This window comes from Elephantulus edwardii, unplaced genomic scaffold, assembly GCF_000299155.1.
Source record: "Elephantulus edwardii isolate Elephantulus edwardi_28Jun2011 unplaced genomic scaffold, EleEdw1.0 scaffold00174, whole genome shotgun sequence".
Classification (NCBI taxonomy): Eukaryota; Metazoa; Chordata; class Mammalia; order Macroscelidea; family Macroscelididae; genus Elephantulus; species Elephantulus edwardii.
Window position 1 is genome coordinate 6,878,564 of NW_006399924.1, and position 17,169 is coordinate 6,895,732.

General features: G+C 35.7%; 1 protein-coding gene across 2 annotated transcripts in view; it reads right to left on the reverse strand.

Moving 5' to 3' along the window:
* Window positions 1–17,169, reverse strand: part of RAP1A (RAP1A, member of RAS oncogene family) — a 119,583-nt gene that overhangs the window by 6,203 nt on the left and 96,211 nt on the right. For both annotated transcript variants that reach the window (XM_006895720.1, XM_006895721.1), the window contains 4 exons: window positions 11,815–11,883; window positions 8,173–8,229; window positions 6,881–7,021; window positions 5,189–5,332 (listed from right to left, as the gene is read on the reverse strand). In XM_006895720.1, the coding sequence (XP_006895782.1) occupies window positions 5,189–5,332; window positions 6,881–7,021; window positions 8,173–8,229; window positions 11,815–11,883 (411 nt within the window). The remainder of the gene's footprint in view (window positions 1–5,188; window positions 5,333–6,880; window positions 7,022–8,172; window positions 8,230–11,814; window positions 11,884–17,169) is intronic.

The following is a 17,169-nucleotide window of genomic DNA, read 5'->3' on the forward strand; positions in this document are numbered from 1 at the left end:
ATTAATCAGAACTGGCTTTGACAAGCACTGTGGCATTTGGACAAGAACAAACTGGGAGGAGGGTAGAGAGAATAGTGCAACAAGGAATGAATGGAAACCCAAAATCTCTGTAAATGTTTATGAAAATTAATAAAATATAGGAAAAAAGAAAAAAAACTTTAACATAGACTCACCTAAAAAAAAAAAATCTGAAACAAACAAAATCTGAAACAATCCTTTTCAAGGTATCACATATAGACTACATGATTTCTGTTAGTCCCATTTGGTGATGTTATTTTTGGTTAATGCCAAGTCTGACTGTATAAAATTACTTTAAGTTTGCAACCTACTACTAGTCACTGTCACCCAAAGCTCAATGGCATGTTGTATATCAGAAAGAAAACAAGCTTTGCAGTCAGAGACCCACCACCTAAATGCCAACTCTACAACAGACGAGACAGAGAAAGCTAGGGCAAAATTATTACCCTGTGATGCCTCACAGGTAACTTGGAGATAGAAGTCATACAGTTAAGGGGTGGCATTTGCGGAGACTAATATGTACCATGTATGTTGTTGCTGTTATATTGTTGTTGATTGCCTTCAAGTTGAGCACGAAACCCCTCTACAACTAGTGACATTTATTAAAGTTCATAGTTTCCAGAAATGGATGCCACGCCTGCTTCTACTACCATATATGTAGGACTTAGTGAATAATGGCTGTCAATATTAGTATGCAGAAATCTATTATTACAATCTTTACTAAAGGTTGGTAAACTGCAGCCTGTAAGCCAAATAAAGTGTGTCACCTATATTCGTACAGCCCATGTGCTAAAAAAGTGTTTGGACATCTTTAAATGGTAGTGACAGTGAGGAATCAAAAGGTTATTTCATGAAAGTTAGGCAAAATACAACTCAAATTTTAGTGCCTACAAATAAAGTTTTATGGAAAAATATTCATATCCATTTGTTTGCACTTCCTCTTTCAGTTTCCATGTTGCAATAGAAATGATTAAGCAGTGTGGCCGAGACGGGAAAGCCTGCAAAGCCAAAAATATTTCTCATTTAGTTTTTTATAGAAAGTTTGCCTGCCCCTGATCTGCTCATTAGAAGTGATAAATACTACTTGCTAATAAATGTCTTTGAATTAACAAGGCACGACAAAATCCAATGTACTTATTTGAAGATTATTTTAATTCTGATGCTTTCATGTTTTACAGTGTATAACTACAGCCAAGTAGTGAAATATGAAACAGGTAAGAATAGAATTTGATGCTATGCTAGGAAATGCAGACACTCCTTTTGTAATGTCATGGAACAGGCACAAATATCACAGAAGCTCCTTGTTACTACTCATCTGTAGTAAACACTGTTTTGAAATGGCTCAAAAATGTACAGGTTTTTAGGACATTAATGAGACAAATGGTGAAATCTGAACTTACAAACAAACATGAACTATGCCAGTGTCAATCTACCTGATCTAGATAATTGTGCTGTGGTTGCAGAAGAGAATGCCTCTGCTCTAAGAACATACACATTCATTTTAAAATAAAGGAGCATGATATTTATAAATTCACGAGGGGGAACATGTTAATAATTGGCATAGCCTGATGAAAGACAACGTCTTTTTACTGGTTTTTTTTTTTAATCTTTCTATTACATTTTCTAAGGAATTTTTTTTAAAAAATTTTTTTTGGCCTACATTTCTCAAGGTAGTATTCGGATAATTACATATTTAGTTTTTTTAAAAATTTATTTTATTTCATTATTTTTTTTGTGTGTGTACCGTCAAATCAGATCTGACTGGTACAGGAGGAGATTGTTCCTCCTTCTCCAGCAGAGCATCTGATGGATTCGAACCGTGCATCTCTGAGATTGCAGTTGCAGCTTCTTGCCATTAGGCCACCAGAGCTCACCTATATTTAGTTTTTAAAATGGTCCAACAACCAAAAAGCTAAACTACTAAAAGAAAGGAAAAAAAAATCCCCTTTACTACTAAATGACTTATCCCAAAACTATAAAAGTAACTCCTTTGTATGTATTTCCTGTTCCCTCCTACCCACTCTCATCTTTTTCAAACCACTTAACTCCTTACTATTTTACTTCTAAGGAAATTTTCAAGTAAAGAATTTGGGTAAGATTGTTAGCTTGCTTATCCAAAACTGACCATTTAAAAACTTTAAAGCCTTCAGGAAAATAAAAGGAAAAAGCCATTAATGAACTCACTAGTTTCCTAGGCTCAGTGCATAAAATGCTCAAGTTATGAGGAGTAATAGAAGAGTAACTAAAGTATTAAGTTGCATGTAGTTTCTGCTTCTGGATGAAGGCCAGCTTCTGATGTTACATGGTGTACTACTACAAGTAACTGATGCTTGCAGTATTATTAATAAAGTTATTTCTTTGGAAAGTACTGCCTCACTGCAGCAAATGGGTCAGTGAAGAGGGTAGTTAGAACGATATTATTTGTTTAGAAATGTGCAAAGTCTCCAGCCTAGGTTCTTCCTCATCTCTCTGCATTATAGAAAAAAGTCTAAAGAACACAGAATAGTGTTTCTCAATTTCCCTTCCATCCCTAGTTTTAGTGTAGAATCCTTCCTCCCTCCCCTACCTTTTAAAAATTGATTTGCATAAAAACAATTAAGTTTTTATTAAGAGCAACATGGAATCTGAAACCCTGTCAATGACTTTCATGCTCTGTTACATAAAATTCTACTAGTCACTCTTCAAGGGAGCTCTGGTGGACTAGTGGAAAGAAGCTGTGCTGCAATCCCTAAGGTACATAGTTCGAGGCCACCAAGGCCACCACGGGAGAAAGATAGGCAATCTCCTCCCATGCAATTAACTGCCCCTGAAAACCTGCTGGAAGGTCATCTATGGGTCGATAGTAGGCAACAACTCTTAAGTTTTAGAATAGTTACATTTCACTTTTTTAGAACATAGCAAAAGTGGTATGAATGAGTTAAATACAGTACCAGAGTTACAGAGTGCTCTTCCGCCAACTCCTTGTCAATTAAAAAATTTGCAGTGAAGAGTTGATTACTATAAAGGTAATCATCCTTCCTTCTTTAGGAATTAAAAAAAAATCACATAAATGCTTGCAAAGCATTAGCCATCTGAGAAACTACTTATTATCAAAGGAACCCTGTACCTGGATTACTGGACTACAAAGAGAAAAGACTGAAAGATAATGAAAATCACTACATTCAAGAATTTCTAGCAGGAAATTTGTATGGTTTCACAAAAAAAAAAGAAAGATTCTTAAGATAACACATTTAATTTTGTTTCATTTATTTAGTTTTATCACTTTTCACATCAAGGGCAGATGCTAATAACACAGGATTCTGTAAGCCTGCAAAGCTTAAAAAGGTGAGAAATGGCTCTTTTCTCATTGTATTCTGGCTCTGCACAGGGAGAGATCCTTTGCACCAGACCTTAGACCAATCCAGTCCTGGAACCATCAACTTGATGGCTGGTGCCAGTGAGGGGGAGTGAGGCATATACCAGGAGACCAGGTCCAGAAAGTCAAATAAACCCCATCAGTGCTGCCCTAACCAAGTATATTTCCCAAACACCAAGCACTTCACATCAAAGTTATTTAAAATTCACAACTGTCCTTAGGAAAAATAAGACTGTGTTAAAAAATTATATGCACACCCATGTTTATTGTGGCTTTGTTCACAACAGCAAAGAGTTGGAAACAACTTAAGTGCCCCTCAACAAACGAATGGATAGAGAAGCTGTGGTCTATTCACAAAATGGAATACTATGCTGCATTAAAAAAAAAACGAACTCATGAAATATTATACAAAATGGATGACCCTGGAGGACATTATGCTGAGTGAAATGTCTCAGTCACAAAAGGACAAATACTGCAAATACAACAGTGTCACTGTTGTAAAACGGGACTGATATTGGGGTTAGGGAGAGACTGAGAAAGATGGGATAAATTATGTATACTGCATTGAAATAGATGGGAGAACTGTTTAAAAGGGATATATGATTAGGAATTACTGTCACGACAGGAGACCAGAACGAAGGCTGCATAGTGGAGTGGACTTGGGGGGAGGGATTGTATAACAATGAAAGAATTTTTCTTTTACTTTTAAAAAAGAAGAGCAAGCTGGAGGGGAGGGGTGAGCAGGGAGAAAAGTGCAATAATGAATGAATGGAAATCCAAAGTCTCTGTAAACTTTCATTACAATTAATAATAAAAAAGAAAGGAAAAAAACAAAGATCTGCAAAACCAAAGGCCAGAGAGGAACAGTAAGCAAAACAGAAAAAGGATTCTGATAACCTAACTCTGTTACTCTGTTTTAAGTAATAGAATTCTAGTTGATGATGAGCTACAGATGGCAAGAATTCAGGCAAGTTAAGACCCACCAGCCTCTGAACTGCAGTTAAAGGTAGAAGTGTCCACCGTGATTTTTTTTAAAAGGCTTATGTTAAAATTAACAAAAACAAAGAATTCTGTCTATTTTTGCTTGTGATACCTACAAAAAACTGTGCTAATTATTTACAGGTCCAGGAAACTTTTGGTCATATAATTTCAGGGGAAAAACGTATTTGTTGTGGACTCCTATTGACAGTTATATTTTCAAGATAGTAGGCTGCTTACGTGAGACAAAAAAAAAGTGTGTGCATCTGTTTTGTCTGGCCTAAAGAACTGAGTGAATCATATTTGCATATTTATACTCACACAGATGCTTGCTTCCCTTTAAATAAGGTATTATACACCAAAGTTACAATAACACCAATTAATTCCATGTTACTCACACACATCTTCTATATAATGTAGTTTATTATAATAACTACTATGGGTTTTCTATTTTTTTTTTTTTTTATCTGCTTTTACAACATAGATATCTGTTATAAGGGTGATGTGACACTTTCCAGGTCCTACTTCTTCTCATACCAATTAGAAGCTTAGCATGACTTAAGCATTTTTAAAATTTGAACTTCTTTTCCAACTAGGTAAATTAAAGCATATTCATTATAGTCATTAAAGTGGTTTTATGTAAGCTAAAGAATACAATTCCTCCAAATTACTAATCGGTTTCTATAAGTTAACAGAATCTAGACTGTTTACAAGAAAAAGAAAAGGCATTAAGGTCTCTGGAAATTTTTTAAATAGGGGTTGGGGGTGGAGGACATAGCTTAAAGCAACTGAAATTGAAAAGGCACTTTTTTTGTGCTGCCTAAAGCTGTAGCTTACCTCATTAACATTGATCTTTGACTTTGCAGAAGATTCTAAAAAGGCACAGTTACACCACTGTCTTGCTAAATTCTGACCCTGTTCTTTGCCAACTACTCGCTCATCTTCCAGGTCACATTTATTGCCAACCAAAATCATCGGAACCTGTGAAAACAAAACAAAACAAAACAAACATTAGCACCAATACACTAGTTACTCGGGCTCTTCTAAGTAAGCAACTGCTTGCTACTACCTGAAATGTATGAGTTAGGATTGTGTGCTTCCTAGAGTGTTTGATAAAAAGTACACGCTTGTGCAGGGAAGGATGATGAATGGAAGGGGCAGAGACAGAACATAAACGAAGAGCTCCTATCTATATTCATCTGCTAAATTACTCTAAGACTATACTATCCTTATTCTCATGTGAATTACTATAAATAGCTGAATTCAAAGTATAAAAATTTCAAGGAAAACCAGCCTCTTGCTAGAGACAAGCTGTCATAGGGGATTAATAACAAAAAGTCAGAAATTAGCTATGTCTTTCCTTATTCTCCTGAAATAAATGCTTGCCTCTGCTCATGTATGACTTTCTACTTACAGTGAAATGAGCAGCTAAGAAATTGTTTAACTTCCTTAGCACATTTCTGCACACTTTTAAATTGACGCCCGTGTTTAGAAACACATTTTGCCATCATTTTGCAGCATTAAAAGTGTTCAAACATTAAAGTCACATTTTTGTGCAGGGATGGACATGTACAAAATAGAGACATTAAGGGACCTGATGGTCGTTGTACCTAAAATAGGCAAGAATCACAAATTAAAAGCAAATACACTATTAGGCATCTAAAAGTCCATCTTTTTCAGTTGATTATATGCATAAAGTGATTAATAATACTAGAGTTCAGTGACTTATATGTCACTGTCTATGAAGACATAATTCACTTAGATAAAAATTAGTCATAGAAGAAAGAAAACTATTTATTGGGTTACAGTTTAGTATGAGTCATACAATATAAATAAATACTGCTCATCTACAATGTTATCCAAAATAAAAATTCAGAGCAGATACATATCCTCTTATTAATAATTAAAGAACACACAAAAATACAGAAAGACAAATACTACTGAAAATCAAGGTAATAAAGTAAAACACAAATAATATACCAACCAACCAAATGAAAAACACAAAACAAAAATGCTATCTATTCAAACGGGATGATTTAAAAAGAAACAAAATTAACACATGAAGAAGAAGAAATCCCCAGTTAGTTAAAATCTTTAACATAATTCAAAGGAAAAATAAAACGGTATTTAAGAATAAACTAAATCAAAGGAATTTCTGAAATAGGAACATACTACTACGGTTCTTAATAATGCTCTTTGAGCATTGTTTCTGACATAACTACTACCTTTCAAAGCTCAGCCTGAGCCTCACTTCTACACATTTTTTTTGGCTCCTCTTCTTTCTCTAGTTCAACTATTACTCACACAATGAGCCACAGCATGTATGTCTTCATTTTATAACATCTTAGTATATAATTTGTAAGCTAATTTTGACATCATCACCACTTCACCACCCTACACCTCCACTCCGAGGTCTCAGGAGCCCTTTTAGGTATTTGGTGGATACCATCTAAATCCTCAAGTGACTGGCAGATTAAACTGTCACAGAGAAATCATAGTGTGTCATATTACAACTGGAAAATAACTTACATCTTCTGTATCCTTAACCCGTAAAATCTGTTCCCGCAGGTCTTGTAAGTCATTAAATGTAGACTGAGCTGTAATAGAATATACTAGTGCAAACCCTTGGCCATTCTTCATGTACAAATCCCTCATTGCTGTAAATTGCTCCTAGAATAAAAAGTATGCAATTATATAAATGATTTCTTGACGGTATACAGGAACAATTGAAATCAGAGTAATCAGCAGTAAACTACTAAATTTATAACATATTACTGTGACTAAAAATTTAAGACACAGAACATGCTTTCCTGCTCCCTAATTACAAAGCTAGAAGTAATGATGGTGAATTGTAGAATTAAAAGGCAACACAAACTCATTTTAGTTTGCTGTTAAGTGATTTAGAGTATAGACTATCACTATCTTTTAAGTGAGCTAAAATTTGAGATACCCAGGATTACAAATTATAGTAGTAACAAAATTTTAAAGGTAATGGTATTAATGAAGATAGTAATAATATAGCAGTCATTGTAACAAGTGGTATAATGACTATTTCATTTAGTCATAATGAGCATTCCACGAACTGTAAAGTCTTTATACTCATTTTAAGACAAGAAAAATTAAGTTCAAAAGAATCTTAAAGATTTTTGCTCCAACAGAATATATGATTCGGCTACAAATCTCAACACAAAGATTCTGCAGGTACACTCCACATACAGTCTAACTGTGTAAGCATTACATATAAAAACTCAAAAACTCATAGCCATCAAGTTGGAACCAACTCAGAGGTTACCCTCCACTGGGTTTCCAAGACTGTAAACTGAATGAGAGGAGATTGTCCATCTACTCTCCTACAGAATCTTTAGCAAATCTGAACTCCCAGAAAGGTACAACATTTGAGATCTTTTATGGACCATGCCACTAGAGCTTCCTAAGGCTCAGATGCTTTCATATACATTGTTGTTGTTATGTGCCGCTGAGTCACTTGCGACTCATAGTGACCCTATGTACAACAGCCCTAAATCCTGCTCTGTCCTATGCCAGTCTCATGGTCTCCCACACACCCACCCTGATTACCCCCGTCACTGAATCAATCCATCTCATTGAGAGTCTTCCCCTCCTGCGCTGTTGCTCCACCCTTCCAAGCATGACGTCTCTCTCTAAGAAATGGTCATATATATTAGAAAGTATAAAAATAACATTTTACATTTAGAGCTTGTTCTTTAACAGAATGATTATTTTTCCTGAGAAAAATTATCCAGCTGATGAAACTTATTTTGCAAATTAGAATCTACCCCAAAAAGAGAAATAAACATGCTTACTGTCCCTGCTGTATCCAAGATTTCAAGCATACACTGTTGGCAATCGACTTCAACTTGCTGTGGGGAAAGAGAGAAAAATGAAATGGTAAAATAAAAATGTCATTCTGATCTTCTACTTCTTCATTCCAAATACTTAACAACTACAAAAACTTTCTCCAGCACAATGGCTGCATTAAAGGTGACTGAACTTTACATCATAATAAAGAATAGGAAATTTCAAGCATTTTCTATATAAATTGTTGACGTTAGAATTGTTACTATAGAGTGGAGTTATTTTTCTGATCACTGTAAATTTTCAGGTAGTGATTTCTTGCTACTATTAAGTCAACCAGAAGGAGATGGTGCTCAGTCACCACTATTAAATGTTCTGATCAGCACCACATTTGATGAATCCTAACAGAATAAGAGAAAATGTGGAAGAGAAAACAAATTCTTAAAAAAACCAGAATTAACTGTACTAGATGAGTCTAGAGAGGTTCCTGAGATCATCATTCTTCGATACAGTCAAACTTTAAAATGAAATTATCCCTTGAAGTCACTTGTTAAAGAACAGATTAGATCATAAGCAACTTGTAATGTTGTTATCTGCTGTCTAGCTGACTGCAACCCTATGAAAAGGAGTTATGAATCTTGCCCTGTCCTGTGCCATCCTCACCATTAGCTACACACTTGAACACATCAATTATAACAGATGAAATGGTAAAAAATTACTCTAAACAAAAATGAAAAAGTAAAGATGCAAGAAAATTTGAGAACTGAAAATGGTATAATGTGAACAGAATGAATAAAAATAATAACACACTCTGAGATACACAGCCAATAGAGTATATAAACTAATTTCCTATGTAAACTTGTAATAATCTTAAACACAGTAATTTGTTTTTTAAAGAGGAAGAAAAGGAGACATATTCTACAATTAAAAAACAAACAAAACAACTGCAAACAGATACAATCCTAACACAATAAAAGGTATATAAACCAATACATTCATACTGTCTTCAGAGTAAACAAAGAACCAAAGTATTATGAATAGCTCAAAATTTAGAAGATTCTGCGATCGAGACAATTTTGTCAATTTACCATGATCACAATGCTCATAACTGACTATCTTAAGTTCAATGCAAGGGAAATTAAAATTTTTAAAAAAGAAAAGGAATACAGATGTGCTAAGATAAACAGCACTTAATCAGTTTCTGCTATGAGGTACTCGAACTTTTCCCCCCCTTGCATTCTGTTTTTATACTGGTTTACTTACAAAGTTCATTTATGTTGTTTCTCACACTGGATGTGATAGAACTTTTAGACATGGAAAGTTATGATGACTGCACAACAAGGTGAATATAATCACTAAATGATACTATTTAAATGGCAAACTTTTATTAGATAAATTTAAATACAATGAAAGAAATAACTAGTGCTGAGCTCTGTTTAAGAAAAAGACAGAGTTTTAGAAAAGCACAATGCAAAGGGTGCCATTTTATACACTGAATTCCATTTTCCTTTTCCCAGTATCTTTGTCAAAAATGAAAGAGGAAGCCTAATAAAGTATCAGCTAACATTATGTGGAAATTTTCTAATAAAGAAGGGACAAAGGAAAGTGTTAGGGAGCTCTGGGGGCCTACTGGCAAGAAGGTGCACCGCAATCCCTAAGGCACACAATTCAAGGTGACTAGCTGCTCTACAGGAGGAGGACTGGCAATCTCCTCCTGTGCGATTAACTGCCTCTCAACCCACAAGAGTATCAGCTTTGGGTCAGTTATGACTCTACACTACACAACAACAACAAGGAAAAGTGCTAATTCATTAGTATGCTAGGTACCAATCCTAGGTTAAAATTAAGGCTTTAGCAAGCAATGTGTTTTGGGAAATTCTAGCACAGCTTTTTATTTATGAGCCTATTGAGATTGTTAACAGCTTTAGTATGCTTGGCTCCACAACCAACACTCTTGGTACCAGCAGCCAGGAAATTAAAAGATGAATTGCACTAGGAATGACTGCTGTCAGAGACCTCTCCATAGTACCGAAGAACAACGATGTTCATCTGGAGATAAGGTGTGCCCCCGATACAGGCCACGGTCTTTGCAATCACTTTCTGTGCATCAGAAAGCTGGACAATGACAAGGAATAACAGAAGGAGAATTGATGCCTTAGAGCTGTGGTGCTGGAGAAGAGTACTGAATATACCATAGACTGCTAAGAGAACAAACAGGTTCATCCTAGAGAGGGTGAGACCAGGCTGCTCCTTGGAGGCAAGGATTCTGAAGTTTTGTCTCACATACTTTGGATATATTCCAAGGAGGGACCAGTCCTTGGAGAAGGACGTCATGCTTGGGAGGATGGAGGGACAGTGCAGGAGAGAAAGACCCTCAATGAGATGGAGTGATTCAGTGACTGGGGTAATAGGGGCAGGTATGTTAGACAATGAGACTGTCACAAGATAGAGCAGGGTTTAGGGCTTTTGTACACACGGTCACTATGAGGAGGCCCAATGGCACATAATGATAACAACGACCTCAGCACTATTTAAACTCTGCTTCAGTCAAATCAGGAATTGGTGAAGGTACCATCTCTGGTGACATCACAAATGTACTGCTCTGTCACCTAATTAGAGGACAGATGTCAAAGTCTGTAACTGGGTATATATACGAAGAATAATTTAATAATCTATTGTTTTAAATGCAACCAGAGTATAGATTTGCATTGAATTTGCAGATATTGAAACTGCTCTTCCAGTACTGCGAGAACAACTTAATTCAACAAAAGTCATAGTACTTTTAAAGGTAAATCCTGAAAAAGCAATCTTTTCCTATCTGCTAAAAACCCAAACTTGCCTGCTCTTTCTGAGTTGATTCTGACTCTTAGGACAGCCTCCATAGGGCTTCTAAAGGGAGGAAACACCTTTATTGTTTTCCTGTTGAGTGGCTGTTATGTTTAAACTACTGAGCTTTTGATTAGCAATCTAACATTTAACCTATTAGGCTACCGAAGGCTCCTTATTTGTTTAAAGCAAAAGTTAATCTTTAATTTTTTTCCTGCTTTGTACATCTTGAGTCTAGTCTTTTTATAATATCACTGTTTTCCTTCCCCTTACTCTAGAAATAAAATCAGAAAACAATTCCCTAATTCTGGCTTATCTTATAATGAAATAGAATATATTATTTTCAGGGTCAAGACTAACTAATTTTTAATAATCTAAAAGTGAAATATCTGTAAAGTTATTATAAAACTGAAAGAAAATGAAAATTTTCAGTCACTACATAACTTCAAGTACTCAAATTTAAAACTCATTGCTGTTGAGTTAGAAATGACTCAGAGTTGACTTTAAAAAAATTTTTTTTTAATTTTTTATTATTTTTTTGTGTGTACCGTCAAATCAGATCTGACTGGTACAGGAGGAGATTGTCCCTCCTTCCCTGGCAGAGCATCTGGTGGATTCGAACCGTGTGCCTCTGGGATTGTAGTTGCAGCTCCTTACCACTAGGCCACCAGAGCTCCCCGAAACCTTTTTTCTTGATGAACATTTTAAAAATAAGACACTGACAATTAACATGCCTCTGAAAACTTTTGAAACAAAAAATTACATGAGCTAAGTTTTCATAACGAGCTACTCTTAAGCCTAAATATATAAACTTCACATCTTACCTTTCTGTAGGAATCTTCTATCGTTGGGTCATATTTTTCAACAAAAATTCCCTGAACAAACTGAACTGTCTGGGGAGATAAAAGCAAAAAAAAGTTAAAGACCACAAGAAAAACAATGTCATAAAACAGTAAAAATTGAAAGAAATGATGCATAGAGTCTGGGCAAAGTGTAAAGTTATTTCTCAGTATAAGGACAGATATAAGAAGAGTACACTCTCAAAGGTCAGGTGAAACTGTTAAGTCATTTTGTTGCTGATAACATATTGTTACAGAATTACTATGTTGAATTTTAAATGAGGATATAGATAAAACACTTCTAATTTGTTAAAATTAGAAATTATCAATAGCTAAATAAATTGTTCCTATATTCCTTTTAGAGTGCTCCGGTGGTGTAATTTCTAGGAAATCACGCAGCTAATCCAAAGGCTTGATCCTCTGGTGGTCTGAATCAAGTAACTGAGGAAGAAAGATGAGCAATGTCCTCCTGTGTGATTTACAGCCCTGAAAAACCTGCCAGAGGGTCAGTGATGAGTGATTATCTCCTTTTTTTTGTCTATGCAAAGTTGTAGCCAATGCCTCAAAAAGTCAAGAAACATAGAGTTTACCGACAGCTCCTAAAAGTTTAAAATAATATTTTTAGTAATAATGGCAAAGGGAAAGAGATTGACTGGTGTCTATAAGTTCTAAATCTTCATGGAAGCAGACAGCTTTATTTTCTTCTTCTGAAGGAGCTGGTTAGCAGCCAAGCACTTAAATCACCAGGGCTCCTAAATCACTTTATTTGAATCACATTCAAACTCTATATTCACTCCAGAACGGCTACTTTCCCATTTACTAGCTTTCCAATTTCTAAGTGCTTACACTTTCCACTGGAAAACACTGTCATCTTTTTCAATTTTTTCTTTTCTTTCTTGGAATTCTGTAAGCACTAACTACAAAGTATTTTACAATTCAGTGAATGAAAGTTGTACAAAAAGAAGCTTGTGATATGTCTTTTTAAAACACTGTAATATGCACTACATGTTACATTTGCTTATGTTACCATTCTAAGATGTAATGTCTCTAACTCAAAGAATGAGATTGATAAAGGTGTTGATAATAAAAAAGATGGTAACAAAAATGAAGAAAAAAAATGAGCTCTTGGTCTAATGTCAGAATCCACTTATGACACAGTCATAAGAACGGAATCCTGCCATTAAGTTGAGGACTACCTGTTAACAGTAAACCTCAAACTTCTCTGACCAAGCTCCTAGTCTTAAAAGGAAATTCATGAGGTAACAAAACCAAAAACTTGAATCATCACTTTTATCAAGGCTTTAATCACTTCAATTATTGTTGTTGTTAGGTGCCATCACATTGGCTGTGGGCTGTGGCACGCACTGCCTTTATGTGGAACAGAACAAAATCCAGCAAGATCCTACACCATTTTTATAATTCCTACGAAGTATTTTATACTATTTAAGCTCACTATTGTAGTCATTGTGTCAATCCATCTGTGGCATCATGAATTTATTGTTCAAAATAGCGTATGTTTAACTAATTATTAACTAATGATTAATTAACTAATCGTTATGGAATTGGCCAGTCTTCCCCACCTCTGAAAGTTTAAATTGAGCAAATTTAGCAGTAAAGATGAGACTCTCACTATCAGCAAAGAAGAACATTCATCCTTTGAGCTAGAGAGATTTCTGCACTCGTGAGACTGGGATCTAAACAAGAGCAGCACCTACTGAGGACCAGAGACTAAAAATGAGACAGAGCTGACTTAAGAATGCTGCTCCACGAAGCCAGAGCCAGGAGAAGCCTTTGTCTAAGCTTGCTGGAGGACTGAGGGAAAACGCCACAGTAGGCAGGACTAAGGGAAATTTTGAGGGAGCTCTTGTGGTCTAAAGGTAAGAAGCTGCACTGCAATCCCAAAGGCATACGGTTTATTCTAATCCAACAGCTGCTGGAAGGAGGATCTTCTCCTATGCAACTTCCTGCCTTTGCAAACATGCTGGAAGGTCAGCTTTGAGTTGGTTTTGACTCGACAGCACAGAAGAAGAAGAAAAAGGGAAATGTCTAACACTGCTCTAAGCTGTGAGGCTGAAGGTCAAAGGGTCTGTGAACATGCTTAAAAGGTGTTCTGATGAGGAATTGTATCCTGCTGCCAACCTGAATAAAACAACCTGTTAACTTTCCTAATAAACTTCATAATTATAGGTATGGTTCTGTGAGATCTATGTGGCCACTGTGAAGGATTTCAGACTGTGTTATGTATTGATGATCTGGAAAAACACAGAGATGACCCTCCAGGGCAGACAACTGTATAGAAGATGATTTCTCCTGTGGAGCAGCTGGTGGTCTGAATAGTGTGCCTTCATGCTGGCAACACAGCTCTTCTCTATTAGGCCACCAAAGCTCCCTTTGGACCCTGTAGTAGAGCAGCATTATTAGTGTTGGAATTAGGAGATATATACACGGGAGCATGGCGGCCCTGGCTGCCTTTACTAGTTTTGTACTGTGGATACTGCTGAGGGGAACGGTCCTCTTTGTGGAGTTAATGAAGGTCAGAAGCTATTGTCTTCATGTTTATACTTACTGTACACTAGCTCACTAAGGAACGCTGTCTTTTTTGTTCTCTACTTTTTCAAGTATATCCTTCCCCAGGGACTTTATCTTCTTAACAACATGCCCCAAGTACATGTGACAAAGTCTTAACATTCTTGCTTCTAAGGAGCACTATGCTTCACTTCTTCCAAAGGCAGATCTGTGTCTTCTTTTAATAGTCCCTGGTCATTTCCAATACCACAATTAAAGGAATTAACTATTTTTTATCTCCCTTTTCACTATTCAACTGTCACATGCATATTAATTTAAATATGAAAACTAATCTGCTTCCTAACATTCTCTAGACTAGAGCAGAGATTCTCTAAACATAGTCTAAAGCAGAAGTCTCCGAAGTTAAAACTTCCCAGGAAAGCAACAATTAGGATTCTTTCTCATATAAGTTCATAGTTTTTTCAAGGAGTATTTAATAAGTGGTATCACAACAGATTGGCTGAGGAAGCAGGTGTGATAACAGAACTGCCTTTAAAAAAAAAAAAATCAAATGTGAAAATCAGTCCACACTTATCACACCTTTCCTTGTGAATTCTCAGGGCCACCTCACTCATTCCTAGGGACTTTTATTACATTCCTATGGTATTCCAAAGTAATTATTCTTCCTTCTTCACCTACTGATTTTTTTTCTACAAAGATCTTTCCCTCCCTATTCTACATCATTAATTTCCTCCCATTTGACTATCTACAGCATATAAAAATGGTCTATCTCCAATTTCAAACCAAAACCTTGCCATGATAGAAATAATGTAGCGATCCATCAATAGAAAACTGGATAAAGTGTGCTACATACATACAATGGATTACTATTTAGCCATAAAGAAAAATGACATCCTGATACATAGTCAACATAAGCAAATTTCAATAACTTTATGCTCAGTAGTTAAGTCAGTCACAAAGGAGAAACACTGTATTATCTCACTTGTATGAAATAACAAGAACAGGCACATACACAAACTCAAAGTTTACTAGTGGTTACCAGGGGCAGGAGAGAGAGAATGGGAAGCTACTGATTAGGAAGCAGGGTTTGTTTATGGTGATGAGAAATGTGATAACGATTACATGTGGTAGTCTATAATTATTAAGGAAAATGATTATTACTAAGCTGTATATGTGAAAATAATGAAATAACAAATACACATTTACTTTTACAATTAAGAAAGACACACTGTCAATTATTCTCCCCAACAGTAATTATTTACAATCTTAACTGAGTAATGTGAATCTTGTAAAATTAAGTATCATCAACATATTGAGAAGTCCCATAATCTTATCACAGGTCACTTTTTAAACTTTCATTCTGAAGATACAATTGTATGATATATTCCCTTGAACATCTGACAAATACAATTTGATAACTCTTAGTTTTTTATTTTCATTGTCAAGCCAACTCATTCTCCAGTGTCGTCGTCTTCTTTAAATGGCTTATCTATGACATTTGTGTCTTAAACTAGAAATGTGGAGTAAAATTCTTGGTAGTTTCTTTCTCTTACTCTTATCAATTCTGCACTAAGTTATATCAGGTTTACCTCCTACTTAACATTCAATCTGTCTACTTCTCTCTTCTTCATAGTCATGGCCCTAATCCAACCTTCTATAACTAATAATCTAGTACACAGCACTAACTCTCAACTGGTCTCCTACAACTATCCTAATCCTCTTCCAAATTAGAGAAAGCAGCAAAAGTACTCTATTTAAAATGTGTATCTGGTTCTGTCATTTGCATCTCTATTAAAAACAAAACAAAACCAACAAACCCCACATTTGTAGGTTCTTATTGATACTAGGAATAAATTCTAAGTTTACCTTTTACATAATTTCTCTCTATTCCCTGTTTACTATTTTAGATATACTGGATGTTATGGACTAAACCGTATCTTTCAAAATTTTATGCTGTAAATCTTAATCCATAAACTTAAGGGAAGGGAGTTGTAACAAATGGCACAGTCAATAGTGAGTTATGCCGCTAGTCCAAAGATCTCTCATCTCTGGTGGTTCAAATCCACCAGTGACTCCTCTGGAAAAAAGATGATCAGTCTCTTCCCATTGTAATTTATAGCCTCCAGAACCCCATGGGGTTCCTATGAGTTGAAAACAAGTCTATTGCTGTGATTTGGTAATGAGTTTGATACAGTCGGCTGCAGTGAGTTCATGGATGTAATGCAGCTTGCTAACAGCTTATCTTATGTTATTGAGGACACAATAATGTAGGTGCTTCTTCTACTTACACTTTTGAGATATAAAAGGAGATCAGGCATATGGCTAACCTAAGTATAAGTGTGGGAAAAATTTGTATCGCATGGTTATCACCAAAGAGAGGAAAAAGAAATAGAAAGAGACAAGCTCTCTCCACTAGAGTGGGCAGAGAGCATTTCCTTGAAGCCTGTGTCCTAGATTCAACGAGCATCCCAAACTGTGAGAAAAATCTATTTCTGTTCATTAAAGCCACTCATTTGTGTTATTTCTATTTTAGCAACACTAAGAGATTAAGTTTCATTAGTGTTCAAGGCCTCAAACCTGTTTCTGAGAGGGTTCTGAAATTCAGGTGGGATAGACTCAAAGTCACATTTTGGTTGCCTTGGATTTGGTTTAATTTTCCTCAACTTCAGCTTGAACCTGCATATGAGTAGTTGGTGGACTGTTCCACAATCAGCTCCTGGCCTAGTTTTCACAGATGATATTGAGCTTCTCCAGCGGTTCTTTCCACAGATGTAATCTATCTGATTCCTATGCATACCATCAGGTGAAATCCAA